The following is a 19,215-nucleotide window of genomic DNA, read 5'->3' on the forward strand; positions in this document are numbered from 1 at the left end:
ATTAATTAATTGGAATTCTCAAATATTTGTTGGGTTCTTGTTCACTTCACCTTTGCCTACGTAAAATAACATTTTATATGTTATGTTTTTTTAGGGATGTAGTTAGGTGGTTAAAGCTGATTTCTTATCGATAAAGTTGTACCGAAGTTATTGTTCTCAGTCAACTTGGTTGTAAAAACACTTATGAATCCTTTTCTTTCTAGAAATTGAAATGTTATGTAGGAGTCAATATAACGTTAAAAATATACCTCCATACTTATACTTGATTAGTATACATAACCGTTAACACAAAAAGAGGACGTTTGAGGTGTATGACGATAAGGTAAGAGGAAGTTAGGGAGACTAAGTGGTCTCAGGTGCAAGATGGCAGACATCTTCCCTGAGGAACTCACTTCCTTTACTACTTTAACAGAGTCCTTGACATTAATTTGGACGTACGCGTATTAGTCGTGTTTATTACTAAACATGCTGATGGATTAAATAATAATATAAAACGTCCAATCTATGACTTGAAGTTATGCATACTCGAACTTTGCACAGAACCCCAACAGAAGAGATTTCAAGCTTTTGCAACAACATATGCATTGCAATAAAATTCAGTTGACTAAAACAAAGTAACTGATTAAAGAGTTAAGGAGTGTCAAATCCATGCTTGAGCTAATGAAACATATTGAAGGCCAATTTACACAATTACTTTAGTCAGATGTGTAATAATCTAAATGATTTCAAGTAAATCTAGGTTGTTTTAGAAATAACAACCGTGATGTAGTCTGGATGAATGTTTAAATAAGTGAATCTAGAGTAAAATAAAATCTCAAATCCGTTACTATCTCAATAAGTTTGATTTTGCACTAAGAAAAACCCCTATTTCAAACACAAACCATCTAAAACTTCCCTTACAATTATATTAAGTTTATTTATCTCCCCAAGTCAATGCTGCTCTGTTGATAGAACAAACAGTGACCGGAGTGTTTTAAGTGGACCACATTGACTGACTCTATATGGTGATGTGTTGAACATTCGTAACGGTCTAGGTTGTTTTTGGGAGTCTTAAAGCTAATCGTTTTAATTCGTTTTGATGGGGTTGATATTATAGGGATTAATTGGCCTCATAGTTTGACAATGGAATTTCAATCTTGTAATTGATAGGCTATGACAATGTTGCTATAATTTAACTAGCTAAACAGATAAAATTTAAAAATATAGTATCTTCAGCGTATTGACATCGAACAACAACAGCCCTGCTTGCTTTTCAGGACACTAGTTTAGTAATAAAGTACTTGATTCTAACTTACCATAAAAAATTACCAGCTTAGTCGTCAGTTTTACTTTTTTTGGTTGTTTACTGTTTATTAGCTGATGCTAATGTCGAATATTAGCAAAATGTGCATTATGCAGCTCAAAATATCTCTTATTTCTGTAACTTTTAAAAGGTATTTTGCTTTTTGGGACTGGGGTTAAAGGTTCAGGTTTTAATTTTTGTATCGAGTGTTTATTAAAGAGGGCACTAAATAGTATTATTGTTAAATGGAAGGTTTCAATGTCACCTGGTTGTTGTGCGTTGATGGTTGTTGTACGTGTAACAGATGCATGCAATGTTTCCCGACACAGGACATGGACCTGTTGCCGTTGTTTGGACATCATTTAGGTCATTAGGGCCATTTAAAAATACTTAAAGCATAGCTTATGTCGTAATTTGTTTTTTTTTTACCGTTTGTAAACTGTGTGAGACATAGTTGGGAATTCTTACAAATATTTAAAGTATCCAAACCTTTAGGAAAGCAACGCCTTATTTTAATGTATTTGGTTTCTGTTATGAGGTTAAAATTGATTTTATGTGTTATTTAGTGAATTTATCAAGTAATAAGGAAATTAAACCATTTTTATGTTTCCCTTTACAGACTTATGCAAACGATTATATCGGATAGGACAAAATGCCGTTTTAATACAGACATTGGCTTATACAGCAAGTTTCGATATTTTCTAGTGTTTGTCAAAAATAATTATGGATAAATCTGCTTATAACTGCTTTGGTAATACCGATTTATTAACTATCAATATCCGTCCGGATTTACACCATTATCAACTGTAGGAGAATCGATTAGTCACTGGTAGTAGTTAGTCAATACTTTACCGTGTTTTATACGATATTCAATTCCAATTATCAATTATTTGAGATGGGGACGCCGTGTTTTAACCCAAGTATGAGTGCAGGATAAGTGGCACGATCTTTTTGGGGACTAAGGCCGACATGTTCCTTAGACACAGCTGTTAATTAATAATGCAGCCAACGACAACTTAGGGACCTACATTTTATAGTGGAATCCGATTCACATGTTTCCTTGTAATTAACGAGTAATTAACGAATTAGTCTAATTACCAGGACAACCTGCGGATAGTCGTATTACTCACTAGTGCGAAAGTTAATCCACACCAGGGAGCATCGCATCCACAGTGCATGCCTATAAATACCCACAATTCGTGACCTCCTAGTTGACGGATTACAGGACAACGCCACTGTCCCAGACAATTTATGTTATCAAGCTTACTGAAGATTTTTTTACTGGGGATTTTCCTTATTCGAAAAAAAAAATGCTTTCTTGTACCTGTTTCACTCGTAAGGATTGAATTAGTTTCAAAATAATGCCAATACGTCAATAAGGTAATAAAAAACTTCTTTTCCTATTCTTATTTATGTGTAAATAGAAAAATGACACATTTATTTATGAAATGAAAACATTATATGGAAGATTCTGACTACTACTACCATTATACTAGCATTACCAGTTAACTTCCACTGAAAGGGAGTTTTGCAACAAGTATCGCATTACTTGATTAATTAGAAGTGAGTTGTAGTAACCAGCTTTCAGTGGTCAACCAATTTTCTCTTGAATATCAAATAACACCATTATGAATAACGGTATATTGTGTTGAACGGAAATATTTTCGAGGATCGCAATATTTTGAATCGTTGATAAACTATCTCTATTACCTGGTGCAAGTCTTTAAGCTTTGTTAAATTCAATGTATATACTTTTTACAAACAAACATTATTCATGTGAAATACGATGTTCCTTAATTTATTGTCGTTTATCAAACACAAACTAGGTAAATGCTATAAAACATGTCTGGAAACAAACACCATGTTATTTAAGAAAATGTAATATTGATAATAAATCGAACTTGGCTACTCAAGAAGATTGTTAAAAATATTCCCGTTACACCAAACCCTTAAACTAAGCACAGTTTTAGTTGCTTTATGGGATTCTATTAGATCAAATGCATTAATCTAATGAACTATATTGTCCACAGTATAAATAATATTTATTTAATGGGTACCTGATAAGGTTTGCTGTTAATGTAACGATAAATGCTGATTACATATAATGTAAATTGATAAAAAGCCTGTTAGACACAAATCCTTCAGCATTCTCTTCAGTTTTATTTAAGAAAACTAATAGAGGCTAGAGGAATAGTTTTATTTATACATTTTATGTCAATGTAACTTATATGAAGTTGACTATATTAATGTATTTCGTAAACATCTCACTAAAACAGACCGAAGGAAGAATGAATTCAAACAAATAGACTTACAGTACCAAGAGACTCAAGGGGTAAGAGAATGGATTGTTTTGTCTCTGGGGAGTTGAGTTAACTTACACTTGACACAATCCCATCGCATGTAGTGATCTTGAGTATATCACCTTAAAACGAATAGAATAGGTAATACTTACATTGCGAAATCCCATATTATTTATAAGATGTGGTGTTAGATAGGTTGCTATGAAGCGTATTGTAACTCAAGTAATACTATCTTAGTACAACTATGAGGGTTGAAATGTACCAATACGATAGCAATCATAACTATCAGAAAATCATTATTATTATTCGATTTTTAAGGAAATGCTTTTAGATACGTCATGCTGCAAAAAACATCTCTAAGTTTTTAGAATTTTGAAAAATATCTCAATAATTTACTTTACTTTAGAAATATATCATGCACTTTTTTCTTGATTTATTCTAGATGTTTAATTTAATTTACCATTCTCAACCTCGGTCAAGTAACATTGCGTGTTGAAATAAATCTTAAATAATTGTAGGAAGCTAAAAACATAATTACTTAAATATATAATAGTGCCATTTTTATTGCAATTACTAAATCCTAATCTAACATACAATTTTGGGAAATCTATTTATTCATGAGTAATTTTACTAGCTAATACTTTTGTGATGTTTGATAACAATTTATTAACACTAGTTGTGACCCTTACCTTTAAAAGCAAATTCCTTTCAGAAAACTACTGATACAAAGTTATTGTTGTGAAGCTCTGACTTAGTTAAATCACTATTTTACTTTTATTAGATCATTAGATTTATTAGATTATGTTGTCCAAGAAATGTCCATAATTGTCTTGAACATCGTCTTGATTTAACATATACACACAGAAGTTCTTACAGGGAAACTTGTCACAGTGTCTTAGTTCCTTGTGAAAGCGAATATCGGTTCAAATGCAAATGTTTCCTTAACAAACGCCAACCCGTCATATGTGTGATTTGCAGCTCACAAGATGGACGCCTGATCGATTGTGTAGGGCTGTTGACAAAACTTGATCAATAACTTGTTGTAACATGAACTTCTTGTTGTGTCACTTGATCAATAATTTCGTCACATGTGCTTAAACGAGCTGAGGATTTCTTATGTTTTATTTAGCACCCTGTTTCTACAAAACATCCATGCCACTCATAAATCGTAGGCCTAATAGGGGAATCTTTAGCGTACTTGGTACAAAAATTACGCTGAACTGTTGTCGCCGACTTCGTTTCTTCCAACCATAACGCACAGCTAGCACGCCCAAGTCCAGTGAACGCAGCCATAATTCAATAGCAGCTACCGCTAGTAATAAGGCACTAGTGGACTACGGCAGTCAATCGATGTGTTTCCCTTTAAAACCACACCAAATCGAGCTCTGTAACTTTTTGGAATAATTTTATATGAATTTTCAAAGTTGTAAAGTCCTTTTTGAAATACCTTTACCTAAATCTAATGTATTTGAGGTATGCATTTAAACATTTTATTGGACAGCCAAGTTTTATTTTATTTCAGCCATATTCAGTAAACGTAAATTTGTATAAAAGTGTAAAAGCTTAGCTAAACGATATAATATTGCTGACTCGTTTCACCAAACATAACCCTACAACCATGTATCGTAGGGAGTTAACCACTAATTATCATCAGTATCGATGGTAATGATGTTTTACGCTTCTAAAGGCTGAATAAATGCCTGGCTAGGCTCATGTTAACAGTAATGACTCCATGTACCATAATGTTGTAGGGATTCGACATAAATGCTTTATAGTTCGGCGGATCAATAGAAACAAACAACATTATGTTTACTAGTTACGTTTATAAAGTTGAAATAGTTATAAATTATAAACCAATATTAACTTTTTTGTGAATACTGTTTTGCATCATCATTATAGTTGCTCATTAACTTTCCTATTTTAAAAATATAATTTTATAAAATTTAGTTTCTATAGTAAAGAGTTTTAGACATTAATCGTATTTAGTTACATCACAGAAAAAAGTACCACAAGGAATATTATTTTTTCTGTTCTTCTAGCCTAAGGACAAGCTAATGTCAACTATTTTTTCTTTTATGCATCACTAAACCTGATTCACTAACTCATCTCATCGATGAATGTCATTGTCAGTAGTTGTAACTTTACAAAGCATGCTTTTAAATGTACGCTGCACTAAAAAATATGGTCTTCTACCTACACAACGTTTAAGAGTTTATTCCAAAGAATATTACCACAATGTAGTTACAGAAACTAACACAGCATGATATTTCAAATGATGTAATGTCGTTTCCGTACAACCGTCTTTTTAACTAGCCGTTAAAATTATTTATTTATTAAAATTGAAAAGTTTCACTTAACCATATTGTTTACTTACTTAACAGCATTGTTTTATTTTTACTTAACAACACCCGTAAAGGACCAATGAGGTTCAAGGATTGAGAGAAAAGAAGTAATTATAATCATAATTATTATTCAGGCCAATTTAATTTTTTGTGGTGCAATTAATTAGTGTTTGGTACAATGATTCGTTCCAATCACTGTCAGTGGCAATGAGTGGTTATAAACGAAAAAAACCACTCTTAGAAGTTATGAGTAGTGATTGTTAGTAATTAAAACACTGTCGTAGGTAAAGTAGTATACGCGTAATAGTCTTAACGACACTCGCAGAAGTTTTAAGGCACTCGCCAAAGCTTGTATCTAAACACGTAAACAACTATTTACCTTTAAAACTATGAACATTTGTTTTTGTAACTTCTTAGATTTCAAGAATAGTTCAAACTTAACCATTATCTTAATGTTATAACATTTCTATACGTTGCAGGAAAAAAGGTTCATGGAATAACACAATCACCTATGATTTGAACCTGTATACAGAAAATTAAAGTGACGGGCTAGGTTGTAAAATTATTTCTTAATTAAATCCCGTTTATTTAAGATCAATGGTAATGTTGTACTTAAAACATAATAAAGTTAAATCATTTAAGTTTGTGAGATGAAATAAATGGTAGCCATCGGGACCTAAACGTTTCTTTATTAGCATAATTAAGTTAATTATACTCATTTATCATTATTATTTAGACGTAGGCCTATTAATTATCGTTTAGCTTAATGTACCATTGCAATGTGATTTTATGTAACAGTAAAACTCTCTGTTTATCATTGCCAATACACAGATTCAAAAATAGTTATTTTTATACTAATTTATTTATGGTTCAATTTACAATTTTTAAAATTTACTTAACAAGAAGAAATTGATACTATCGAATATCCTACTTAGTCATAATAGTTTTAAGCAAAGATCCTCTATTTTTTCGAAGCTCAAATGGATTAGATGTATATATTCTGCAATCATAATTTGATTTAGGGTACAGATTAATCTAACATTTTATACGTTAATGTATATTATGTTTTTTTTTTATTTATAAACTTATGGTGTAAGAAACCTTGGACAGTTTAGATGAATTATGGAATTTATACCTTCAGCTTTATGGAGCAATCAATCATAAAATGTTATATTAAGTTGAATTATTTAGAAAGTGGATTAGAGAACCATATGTTTTTGCAATAACTGTACTGACTCTATTAAATTATGAATGTCTCCAGGTTTTCTATAAACAAATACATCCCTTGTTATTTTATTGAGCAAGGTGTTTTAATTAATCGACTTTTGAAATAGCGTCTAAGCGTCTTTTAAAATACGTTTTGAGTGTACGCAATACGTTTAATTTCAAACAAGACAGAGCAGACGTAACTGTTGGTTATATCATAGATAAAACACACTCCATTAGTAGATTCCCCATCCTCTTGGAACAGCTGAAGCCAATTTTGTTGTTAGTTCTGTCCGGTGCACTGTAGAGGTCGTGTTTTGCTTACAATTTGTTTCTTGTTATTTCAGCCATTTAAAAAACCCATTTAATCAATTAAAACGATGTAATCACAAACATTAACTTACCCTCTAGTTGTTTAACCAAATAAAATCATGAAATTAAACCCTAAAATGATAAAAAAAATCGTCGACACTAGTGATCAGTATCACCGGACATGAACTAGACGAAAACGGAGCTTCAAAATGTACAATTGTGTAATAGCTATTTTTTGATTACAAGTGTAGTAAGAGCGTTTTTACATCACGCAGGTGAATGTTGTGCAACGAGCGAAGGCGAGTTGCATAATTCACCGAAGTGATGTAAACACGCTCTTGCGTAACGTGTAACGTACAAGATTTTACCTGACCCGACAATATTCAGGAGGTTACGAGCAATATGCTTCATTATCAATTTCACTCATCTTCTAACAGTAACGTTCATTTACAAACAAAAGCTAGGTTAGGAAAATTCTTCAAAGCATAACAATAAAATTCAAACACACAGCTGATTTCTAGCGTTGAACGTCGTTGGCTCCATAGAGGTATATTTTTTAAGTTATCCACTCAATGTTATTTAAATGGGTTTCATTACATCACCGAGTGAGTTTTTTTCAACTTTACATCACTCGAGAAGTAAGGAAGTTGTATACATCACGCTTGGGATAGGGAAGTTTAACATGGCGGGTTAGGTAAAAGGTTATACTGATTCTTATATTGTTTGTTAAAAAAAAATCCAGCAAATTTAGTTATAGTATGTAAGAAGCAAAGTTGATTTATTTTAATTGTTTGTAGTGGTAACATTGTTTCTTTTTTCATTTCTCTCACTAAGTTTGATTTCATTCATAGTTCTGTATCTCATGGCAGGCAAATCTCGTAGACATTGTAAGTACAAAATATTATTATCCATTATAATCTAGGAAAGTTAAATCTGAAATGAAAATTTGTATTTAAAAACTATTGAACATGGATATGGGAAAATAATATTCACTGTTGGTTAACCTCAAATTCTAAAATATGTTAAATTAGGTTATAAGTATGTTAACTTGCAAAAAGCACATTGTACGAAAGAAAATGGTACTTGAAATTTATATTTAGAATAGTTATATTAGTAATATTTATGCATTTGTATATTTTTTTACAGACGAGTTCCTGTATTAAAATAGAGCTCTACGGAAGGTCATCATAAAGTAAGATTGTTTCAATTAAATAATTATTTAGGACTGAGATACAGAGGTATAATTTAACAAAATGAAAAGTATATATTTGTTATGATTTCATTTATTTTATTAATAAAATGTCAGTGATGTACATGGAAATGAAATGGCTTCTTTTTAACTTAGGCTAAATCCTATTGAAGTTATATAGTTCTGTAGTATAAATTATTATTACATTTATACTTGTTTATTGGACCTTACGAGTACAAGGTCTACTTTTGTTGGTTAGTCTAGAGTCATATTATTCTGAGACATGAAAAGGTTACGTTACGGGTTACATACAATCATATCTTTACATTTTAACTATAACAATGATACGTGCATTATATATTATGGTATGAAACCACAATGGTAGAAATAGTCTTGTGAAACATGCCAAACGTTATTGTCATTTTTCAAAATGAAGCAGCCACTTGACTGCAATGTCTGGTCTTATACGAAACCCCCCTCAGAACTTCAAGGAAACTTAGTAAAGCAAGTCTACTTATGGTGTAGACATTACTATGTAAAGAATAGTGTTTCATATAATTAATTAAACACCTCCTATTAGTGTAGAATTCTTTTACAAAATCATCATGAACTTATCGGTTGCTCATAATGTAATAGTGTGCGGGTTAAATTAATAATTTAAAGTTTGGTAGGGATAGTATTACCAAGAAGATCAATTAAAAATCTTTGTGCAAACTAAAACAATCTCCCACCATTATTTTTTTTACTTTAAGAAAGTTATCAATGCGCATTTTGAATTTTCCCTAATCCTTGTAGTAATATAAATTTGAAATGTCAGATTATCATAGATACTAACTTTATTCATACTCGATAACCTACAATAGGCCAAGAAAACGTCATAAATTTGCCATATGAAAAGCTCGTAAAGGCTCGACACAAGCTACTTGTTGAACTTATGGGTCATTGAAAATGCATTGCTTTTAATATTACCTCGGGGAGCTAAAGGTTTTATCCTTTTTGTTTACATTAACTTTTACATATAATTTACAATTTTTTGCAAAACAAGAGCTTAGTGCACGTTTTTAAACGTTGTTTCCTAATTTACTATACAACCAATTAACCCAATAACTACTAGGAGGGTTAATAACTATATTTTTGTATTTTGCTGAAATAAGGTTAGTATCACAGATGTCACCATTAGAAAATCTTTGCTCCATTTCGATTTAGCACGCTGTATATAAACTAAATGGATAATGTTATGCTAATAATTAAACATACTGAATTCGTCGACAATTCTTTATGACGGAGAAAACGGTAAATGTAAGAAAATCTATTGCCCTTTAGATTGTTAAGAAACACCATGGTAAGCTCGTAAGCCTAACATTAGGTCAATAATAGTGCCTATCCCATGTTACCAGATATTTTTAGTAACAGGAGTCGGGTTAGTGGTTGCAATCATTACCTGCATGCTGCTCTGTTTTGTGTTCAATTTAATCTGTTGCTCTAGCGTGATTCAACTTAATGACAACACTCTGATATCATAGAGCACGTTACAAAAAAACCTTTAAAATGAAAAATACAGTAGAAATTAACTTCTTTTATAAAAAAGACTTCAAAAGGTTATCAAGATCAATTTTATATCTAAATTTTTTTAAGTTTGTTAAGAGAAGCTGAGTGCTCACATGAAAGCAAAACTGTTGTCGGTTCGGTCTTTAAAGAATCTGAAATGTTTTGAGGGTTTAAAAAAAGACCTAGTTTTTCTTCATTTTTGCGCATGAATAAATTTGTCACGTTAGAGAAACACGTGTTCTTAGTTTCTGGCAAAGCGACAAAAAGCATCCAACCCCATTATACACTCAACACTCTCTCGCGTTTGGGTTAAATACGCCCAGTCCTGCCCTCTTTCAGTTGATAGTGAAATAATAAAAACACACGAATATATGAGAGCATTGTTGATTATAAAAACACACGTATATACATATTCACGTTTTATAATACCTTTATGAGAGAGACGCAAAGATTCGTTGTAGCCTCACAATGTACGTTAAATTTGTACTTTGTCGCACGCCAATCATTTGCCAACTTCCTATGCTTATCCGCTTTACACTTAGCACCCTAAATACAGTTAGGTATTTAAAAACCAAAACTGGGAAGTACAAATTATTTATTTCCTAAGTAAAAATAGATAAATAAGAGGTAATTAACACTAACGAACTACAGGCTCCGCATTCTCTGGGGGCACCATGAAGATCCAATCTACCCAGAGGGGTTGGTAGTCAACTGCTGGGTAGTCCAGGGTAGCAACATCGTCCAGCTCATCCGCTGTGTCAAACATCTGGGGTTTAGAGCCGTAGGGGTAGTGCCCGTAGATGGGGTAGTCTTCGTAGGCGTAGTCGTAGGAAGGTGCGGGGTAGTCCAAGTTACCGAAGTCTAGCTCACCCAGGCCGAAGTCTCCCAGTTCGAAGTGACCCAGACCGAAATCTCCCAACTCAAACAGGAACGTTTCTATCGGCAGCTGGAACAAAGCACTCGGAAAAACAAAATGTTGGGCTAAAGTGCGATTACAGCTATTTATATGTTATGCTATCAGGGTTTGATGAAAATTAAACTTTATGAAATTCGTAAGCTCTTTTAAAGTTAAAAAAAAAAACGTCTAAGCAAATGTTTTTTTGGCTTAAAGTTGAATTTATATAAAATAATGATATCATCTCTTACATCCTTTGAAGTACGAAAATATACTATCAAAATAATGGTTGAACCTCAATTAAAAACTTTCTAAAACAATATCCTTCCAACATAGACCCACTGGTCTGTGCATCAATCTTAATACAATGAAGGTCCGTTACGATACTTCTCATGGGTAAGACAGTTGAAACTGCAGGGGTAAGATTGTACTGGTGGTACCGAACCAGCAGACCCTCGAACCAATAAACCCTGGATTATCAGCAAAGCCACTACCAAATTAAGAAGTTCAATCAATCAAAATAACTTTATTCATATTGCACATTTTGTACATAATGGAGTCAGTTATAAAAACACCATATTAAACTTAAGACTACTTACAAAGAATATTGTTATTATCAAAAATCAAATTTCATGAAGTTAGAAAAAATATTCTAATTTATACAAGGGTCTGTCGGTGAGAAATAATTTCAAACGTTTTTTAAATGAATTAAAATTACTTATATTATTTATATTGTCAGGTAAGGTATTGAAATATTTAACACCACTATAAGATGGGATTTTTTCATAAACCGATAAATTATGTTTGTTGAACGCCAATTCATTACATTTTCTGGTTGAATACATAAAAAAAGAGTTCAATTTTGGCAATCTTTCATGGTTCGATTTAATATAAAGGGCTATTTGATAAATGCATAAGCTAAAAGTTACTGTGTTTTGAATGTTCTTGATTGTAAACTATAAAATTGTATCATCCCTATTGAAAAGGCGCCACAATGTTCAAATTGTGACATAGTATATAATTAGATACGTAATTATTCGTTACACAACAATAGATCATCATTTCAACGAATTAAAAAATAGGAATTCATGTTTAAATATTTACCTCGAAGTCAATGTTTTCAATGCCTTTTTGCTCATCGTCCACGTAATAGAGGTCTACTTGGAGAACTGGGACGATTATGTAGACCCATGGTAGCTGTAAAATAATTCTGTATAAAGTTGTTGAAATTTAAAATGATGTTATGAGGATAAATAAAATAAAAATCTTTTGTTCAAATTCTGAAAACATGTAATGATATGGCGTGGTAATACGGAGGAGATTTATTAAATGAATTTTAGCAATATCTCTTTCAGAAATGTATAGTTTATTTATTTAGCTATTCATTAATCAGATTTAAATTAAATTAGAAATGCAAGTGTTACGAAGGATGCTATTCCAGCTGTGATGGTACATCACATCCGTTTGCCTACCCGATGACTCATTTAGGAAATCTTTGGTGATGAAGATTGAAACTGATCAATCAAACATGTGTGTACATATAATAGTCATTATTGAATGTTAACATGCTATCTAGGTCCATTGGACTCTAGACTAGTTGTTGATGGCGATTATGAGGTAAATTATACTCGCTTCAGTGTGTAAACCAATGAAACCTTACCCCCACCCCCCTATTACCTCACTAGGAGCAGCCGCCTGATCATAGACTCCAAGGGCTGTTTCTAAAGGGTTGTTTCTGTCCCCAAAGCCGAAGTAGTCTCCGTACTCATGCAGATATTCGTCATCGTAGGCACCGTATTCATCGTAGTATTGGTAATAGTCGTAGTCGTTGTAGGCGAAGTCTGTGTACTGGCTGTAGTAGTCCGTGTAGTAAGACTTGGCGTAGTCCCCGTAGGCCACGCTGGGCTTCACGTAGTCCGTGGTGGGGTAGTAGTAGTCGGGGTAGACCGCATTTGTAGCCGGCCCGTAGTCGTAGGCATTGTAGTAGTCCGTCACTACTTCTGGGACGATTGGGTCTTGTGCCCTGGCGAACTAGAATAAACAATAAAGTTTGTGATTACGAATGATGTGAGAGGCAGTAGTTGACCACTGATTCCTTCCGTTTTGGCATACTTAAGTTTATATTATAAACTACAGAGCAAACCTTTTCTTCACATTATACTACGGATGCGATAACGCAATTATAGAGGTGTATCACCAGTAAATATTTTATATGTCCATATCTACGTAAATGACATTAAATTGCTAAAACATACAAAAAAACAAACATCCTAAATTGAATACGTAAAATACAAGGGTTAAATCTGTGAACTCTGTGAAGATTGATCGATTTAGCATCGTTGTCAAGATGAAAAGCTTTATGACTATAAGTTGTGGCTTATTTTTAGTTTACATGCAATCTGTAAATTTATTCTAAAGAACTATTATTGCAAACCTCTTTCAATTTACTACAACTCCCTGTGTTCAATTGTGCAAAAATTGTTTGTAAATGTGAGTTAGCATATAGAATATATGTAACTTGTGTTAAAATAAACGTTTTACATCCAACATTTTTTAGATACTTAAATACAAAAATACCTGTGTCAATAGAAAGATCCTAAATAAATAGAAAAACGCCTAAAAAACTTATTAAACGTGTCTATTATTATCACATTTCATCACGTTATAGTGCTGATGTGCTTTAAATATAAATCTACAATATCAAACTAAATGCTTAGGAGCTCCAAAACCGTACTTAAACATAGCTTTAAATCAATAATACATATCTAAATGATAGTTAAAAGCGCTAAAGGTTTCATTAAATAGCTATTACTAAGTATAATTTTAAATTTCGTTTATCATGATTCGCAGACTGATACTAACTTTAAAAACAATGGTTTGGAAAAAAATATGCTCTTTGGAAGAAACAGGCTGCCTAAATAATATAAAAACCGTATAATAATATAAAATCTTTATGTGGCTACAGCTACGACATAATTTAACGTAAACCGAAAGAGAATTGGAATAAGCCATAGATTGTGAATCGTTGATTGCGTAAGACTTTATTACCTAGAGACTTTATTACTTTTAATAGGCATACCTTATCTTTTATTACCTTAAGACTTTTAATATCTACCAAAATCTTTTCTAAAGATAAAGTAAAAAAAATGTAGGTCATACAATGTAAGTTTACTACTACACATGTTCAGTGGAATGTTTCTTTTAAATATCATCACTTAAATATATTAATATAACGTAACTATGATGAAAATAAAGTGTATAAAAACACCTAACCATGTAAACTAATAATACTTGTTTTATTTTAAATGCCCGTCTGTATTTTGAGCACCAAAAAAATGCATTACCAATACCCCTAAGAAGATACAACGATACAACGAATTTACATCTTTATCCTCTATGGAATATGTTCCCAAAACATGCTGTGATATTTGAAAACTGTTATTTTCGATGCTCCATTGTTAGAAGCGCATTCATCACTAATCAAATGTAGCCAACAAAGCTTCATATTACATACATTCACCGCAGTATGCAATAACACAGAGCTACGAGTTGCAGGGATAGAGCGAGTCACAAGTAATTATTGCAACAGGGATTAGGAAGTAATCACTGGGAGGATGCCTGGAATGCATCGGATGCTGTGTATTTGTGTGCTTGTGTGCACAAGTGTCATTGGACATTTGTGTGCGTGTGGGTGAGGTGGTGATACACGTTAAGCTACAAGATTATGTTTGCTCAAAACCTTCATTTATAGAACAGTTAGGCCTAATTATACTATTATATGCATGAAAGATAATATTACAACCATAATACAATCATAATAATTACAGTTGGTCAAAGGACGATTATGTAATACCAACACTTTGTGTTTCCCGTATGTTTACGCTTTTCCTTGTACTTTTGTACATTTACAACTGTCATACGAAGGTTGTTGCTTTATAAATAACGGATACGCCACTAAATAATCAGGAAAGAGTCAACAGATCCATTAAATAATAATATGACTCATCCCGAATCTTTATCTCATAGATAAAAGTAAACGGCTACCTAATAATAATTAGAAAATTGTCGATGGTATGAATGATAAAAGTTATCAAAGAGAGTCATTTGCAGGTAATAACTAAATTACATATTTTTGAAGTATTAATTCCTTCATAAAACGATACAAAATTTATTCTATCCATTTCAATCAAACAATTCGAAGAATTTGTATAGGCCTAAATATTACCATATATAAAAAACGAAACCTTTTGTTTCGAGGAAACTGACATACTTATTAAGGTCGTGAATAACCGTATTCAAATTTTTAATCATAAAAATCGTGTAAAGTGCCTTAAATATAATTCTAGTTGAAATATACAGGGCGACAAAAAGTCTGGAAACGGCTTAATATATTTTTTTCTAAATCTATACTTATAAAAGGCAAAGCCCTCACTGACTCACTCACTCATCACTAATTCCCCCACTTCCCATTTACCTATAGGAGGCTGAAATTCGGAACACCGATTTTTTGGGCATTAAATAAGAAAACTAAGTAGTTTTTATTCTGATTGGGGCGATCGGGCATTCGGGCTCCGCCCCAGTGGCTCTGGAGTTTGCCATGTTAACCTTATGATTTGTCATATTTAAAAGGAATTAATGAATCTTAACAGCTTTTTCAATTAAACAAGTTGGTTCTGTTCTATGATGTTCAATAGCATTAAATTTACAAGGATTACCAAAAGGGTGCAGCACTATTATTTTTTAAAATTTATTACAACAGCTAATTTGCAACCAAAAGGTGAGTGAGCGTAGCGAACGAACTTTAACCTGGAGGCAAGTTAGCGTAGCGAACGAGCTAACCTGAAGGCAAGTGAGCGCAGCGAACGAGCTCCAACATAAAGGTGAGTGAGCGTAGCGAACGAACTTCAACCAGGACGTGATTGAGCCATGCGAACGAGCTCATCTTGAAAATTAAGAAGTTAAACGGGGCAAAGCCCGCGGGTACAGCTAGTCCCTTATAAAATTCAAACCTTTCACATCAATTTATATGTATGAGAACTATTTTTTGCAAGCATTACCATTTTTTTACCTTCACCAGGGTCGACTCATGAGGAGTAAGTACATAATCTTTAATGTAAGCATAGGTTGATATACACATCATTTTAAAGGGCTGGTCAAGTGGAATTCATTGCCAGAAACCGCGTCTCAAAAGGTTCATCCGTTACAAAATGGCGGCTGTCCAAAGTTCTCGTGGAATATACCGGCACAGTCCTTAGTATTGGTAAATACTCGTAGTCAACATTAGCTTGAGAGCTGAAATTTTGTTTTAAAGTCAACTAGCTCATAGAATAATATTATTCTATCTTCAAAACAAATTTAACCGGGTTTCAGCTTTCCCGGCTAATGTTGACTAAGAGTATTTACCAATACCAAGGCCTTTGCAGGTATATTCCACAAGAACTTTGAACTGCCACTATTTTGAAATATACAGGCTGAACCTTGAAATATACTAACGAATGAACCTTTTGAGACGTGGTTCCGGCAATGAACTCCACTTGACCAGCCCTTTAAAATGATGTGCATATCAACCTATGCTTACATTAAAGATTATGTACCTACTCCTCATGGGTCGTCCCCTGGTGAAGGTAAAAAAAGTGGAGAGGCGATTTAAATATTCCATCAGCAAACCCTTAATTAAGAATACACTACTGTCCAAATGAAAAAAATCAATTTTTCTACCATAGGTAAATCACACAAATGTAACACTACTTACGGCTCCATGAACTAAGAAAGGAAACACTAACAAACACGTCACTGTCACCATAATCCTATGAATTTGGGGGGATTTTTAGAAAATACCAATAAATTGGTTCCCCCAAAACTGGAAAAAATCCTCAATATGGCACTCGCAGCAAGGTGGCCACCGATCGGTGTTTGCTACTTGCTGATAACTGTCGTTATCAATGCCTTGTTGACATTCTGCTCTCTTCCAAACAATAAATTGTGCTCGATAACGTTTCTGTTCTCAATTCCCGTGGTTCTTGGGCTCATTCATTGATGTGAACTGGGTGACTTTTCCTTGCGTTCGAAAAAAAGTTTAATTTTGTTTAGGATTAATTTGTATTGTTCCTTCTAAGTCTAGTGTCTAGTTGAAACTTCGTTAGTTCTTTTTTGTGGGTATTAATATTTTCCAAGACTCAGATGCAGTTTGTTATTGGGCTATCTAATTTTAACAATGCATACCAGCAACCGTTTAACGTTAGATAATGGTTTGGACAGTTCCATTAAAACATATATACAAATATCAATGGCGTTAAAACATCATTGTAAATGTTATCCAATTTTACGATATTAGGAATATTTGTGCGACCTTGAAGTTAGCTAACGTGCAATTTGCTTGGAAACTGTAAACAAGCCTTACGGTAATCCTTTTATTTTAACTAGGTTAGTAATTAATTTAGCTGACATCTTCATGTTATCTTCGCGAGAATATGTGTCCAATACAGTTATCTTACGCAAACGTATATACATGTTTTACACCTTACCACAATAAACACTTGTCCATGTGCCTTGTAGCCTATAGATTGGCTAAATGTGGTTCTAAAACTTGTTAGTTACACAATTTACACAATTTTTAATGTTTATTAGGACGGCAGACGTATCAAGTAATAGCAACAGTAGTGTAAGTACAGTGTATACATTTTGGGCAAGAGGAGGTCGGAAATAAATAGAAGGTTTTCAATAATATGTCAGTGTTTTAGTTTAGGCTAAGTGAAGAAAATTATAAATAGGCTTACAAAAATATTCTCTGAAGTTTCCTTTCTGCAAACTCCAGTATTTGTATCGATTACTCCATTAATATGTTACTTTTGTAGTTCCAATTACTGATTTTATCGCAATTTACTTGCATACTAAAGTTTCAAACTTAATCTTAATGAATACTAAACAATCCGTTCACGTAATATTTTTCAAATAAATCCTGGTCTTAGTCATCAAGCAGATGCTCAAAACTTTGCGAGTTTAAGCTCACTTCAAAGCCTCTGTTATTCACTTTGGCGTTGCCAAGGTTAATCTGAACTCCACTAAATATTCAAAAGACTTTGATGTTTACTTGCTAACGCCCTGAATGCTAAATCAATTGAGAAATTTCTTTTCTTTTCATAATATTTACGTCCACCCTTATCATAAATTTTAAAAGTTAACTCACCTAATTTATTTATTTTTTTTTCGATTAACCAACAAAGTCAAAATAGGTTTATGTTCGGAATCATCCAATCTAATGTACAACAAATAAATATTTGAATAATGTTGTTTTTCTGTTAATACTGTTCAATGAAATGGCGACCATACATAGTAGGTATTTTAAGCCAAGTATGAATGGAGATGAGTTTAGGATGAGTGGCACGATCTTGTAGTCTTGTTAGTGACTAAGGCCGATATTCCTTAAACACAGCCCACAGCTATATTCCCATACAACTACTGGATACTAAGGGATCTACAGTTTATAGTGGAATCCGAACCACATTTTTCCTTGGTATATACGAATTGGTCTAATTATCAGGATAGTACTGCGGATAGTCGTAGTACTCACTCTTGCGGACGTTAATCCACACCAGGGAGTATCATATCCACAGTGCATGCCTATAAATTTCCATCAAACATGTGTACGGGTAATATACTATTCACATGCTATGAACATTAGTGGTATACGTAGAACTCATATAACTTAACCAAGTAACGGAATCTATGTATGGATGGCATACAGGCATTGCTACCCACACATACATTCATCATACGTACGTACACATACACACCTTGGATCATTCAGTAGATGAAATTCACTTGAAAATACTATCACACTAGTTTTGATTACGTCTATGTACACTGGTAAAACAACCTTTCTATACTTATATGAACCTAACGTTCACTCATCTTAAACAAGTATTTGATTAGTTAATACACAATTCCACTGTCATAATATATATAATTTATTTGTGGATGGAGTTTATATCCCTATTTGAAGGGAAAAAATATTTCAAACAGTATTTGAAATGGGAGAGTAATTAATGATACGCATAATTTTAATCATACTATTCCATGACGAAAATGTTCTTACTGTAAATTTCCAACATAAAGGTATTGCTGTATATGCTCAAGCTTAG

The 19,215-nt window shown here is 32.9% G+C and overlaps 1 protein-coding gene across 2 annotated transcripts; it reads right to left on the reverse strand.

Moving 5' to 3' along the window:
- Positions 1-10,757: 10,757 nt before the first annotated feature.
- Positions 10,758-17,004, reverse strand: LOC128987549 (uncharacterized). 2 transcript variants are annotated; one of them, XM_054408450.1, is made up of 4 exons: positions 16,827-17,004; positions 12,752-13,105; positions 12,179-12,271; positions 10,758-11,122 (listed from the first exon to the last, which is right to left on the reverse strand). In XM_054408450.1, the coding sequence occupies exons 1-4, from the start codon at positions 16,875-16,877 to the stop codon at positions 10,817-10,819; spliced, it is 804 nt and encodes a 267-aa protein (XP_054264425.1). In that variant the 5' UTR covers positions 16,878-17,004; the 3' UTR covers positions 10,758-10,816. The 2 variants fall into 2 exon arrangements, with proteins under 2 accessions (XP_054264425.1, XP_054264424.1); XM_054408449.1 differs by having other exon boundaries at positions 10,758-11,125.
- Between the last annotated feature and the right edge of the window lie 2,211 nt (positions 17,005-19,215).

This window comes from Macrosteles quadrilineatus, unplaced genomic scaffold (genome assembly GCF_028750875.1).
Source record: "Macrosteles quadrilineatus isolate MER2022 unplaced genomic scaffold, UCM_ALF_1.0 Scaffold_2__2_contigs__length_208266976, whole genome shotgun sequence".
Lineage (NCBI taxonomy): Eukaryota > Metazoa > Arthropoda > Insecta > Hemiptera > Cicadellidae > Macrosteles > Macrosteles quadrilineatus.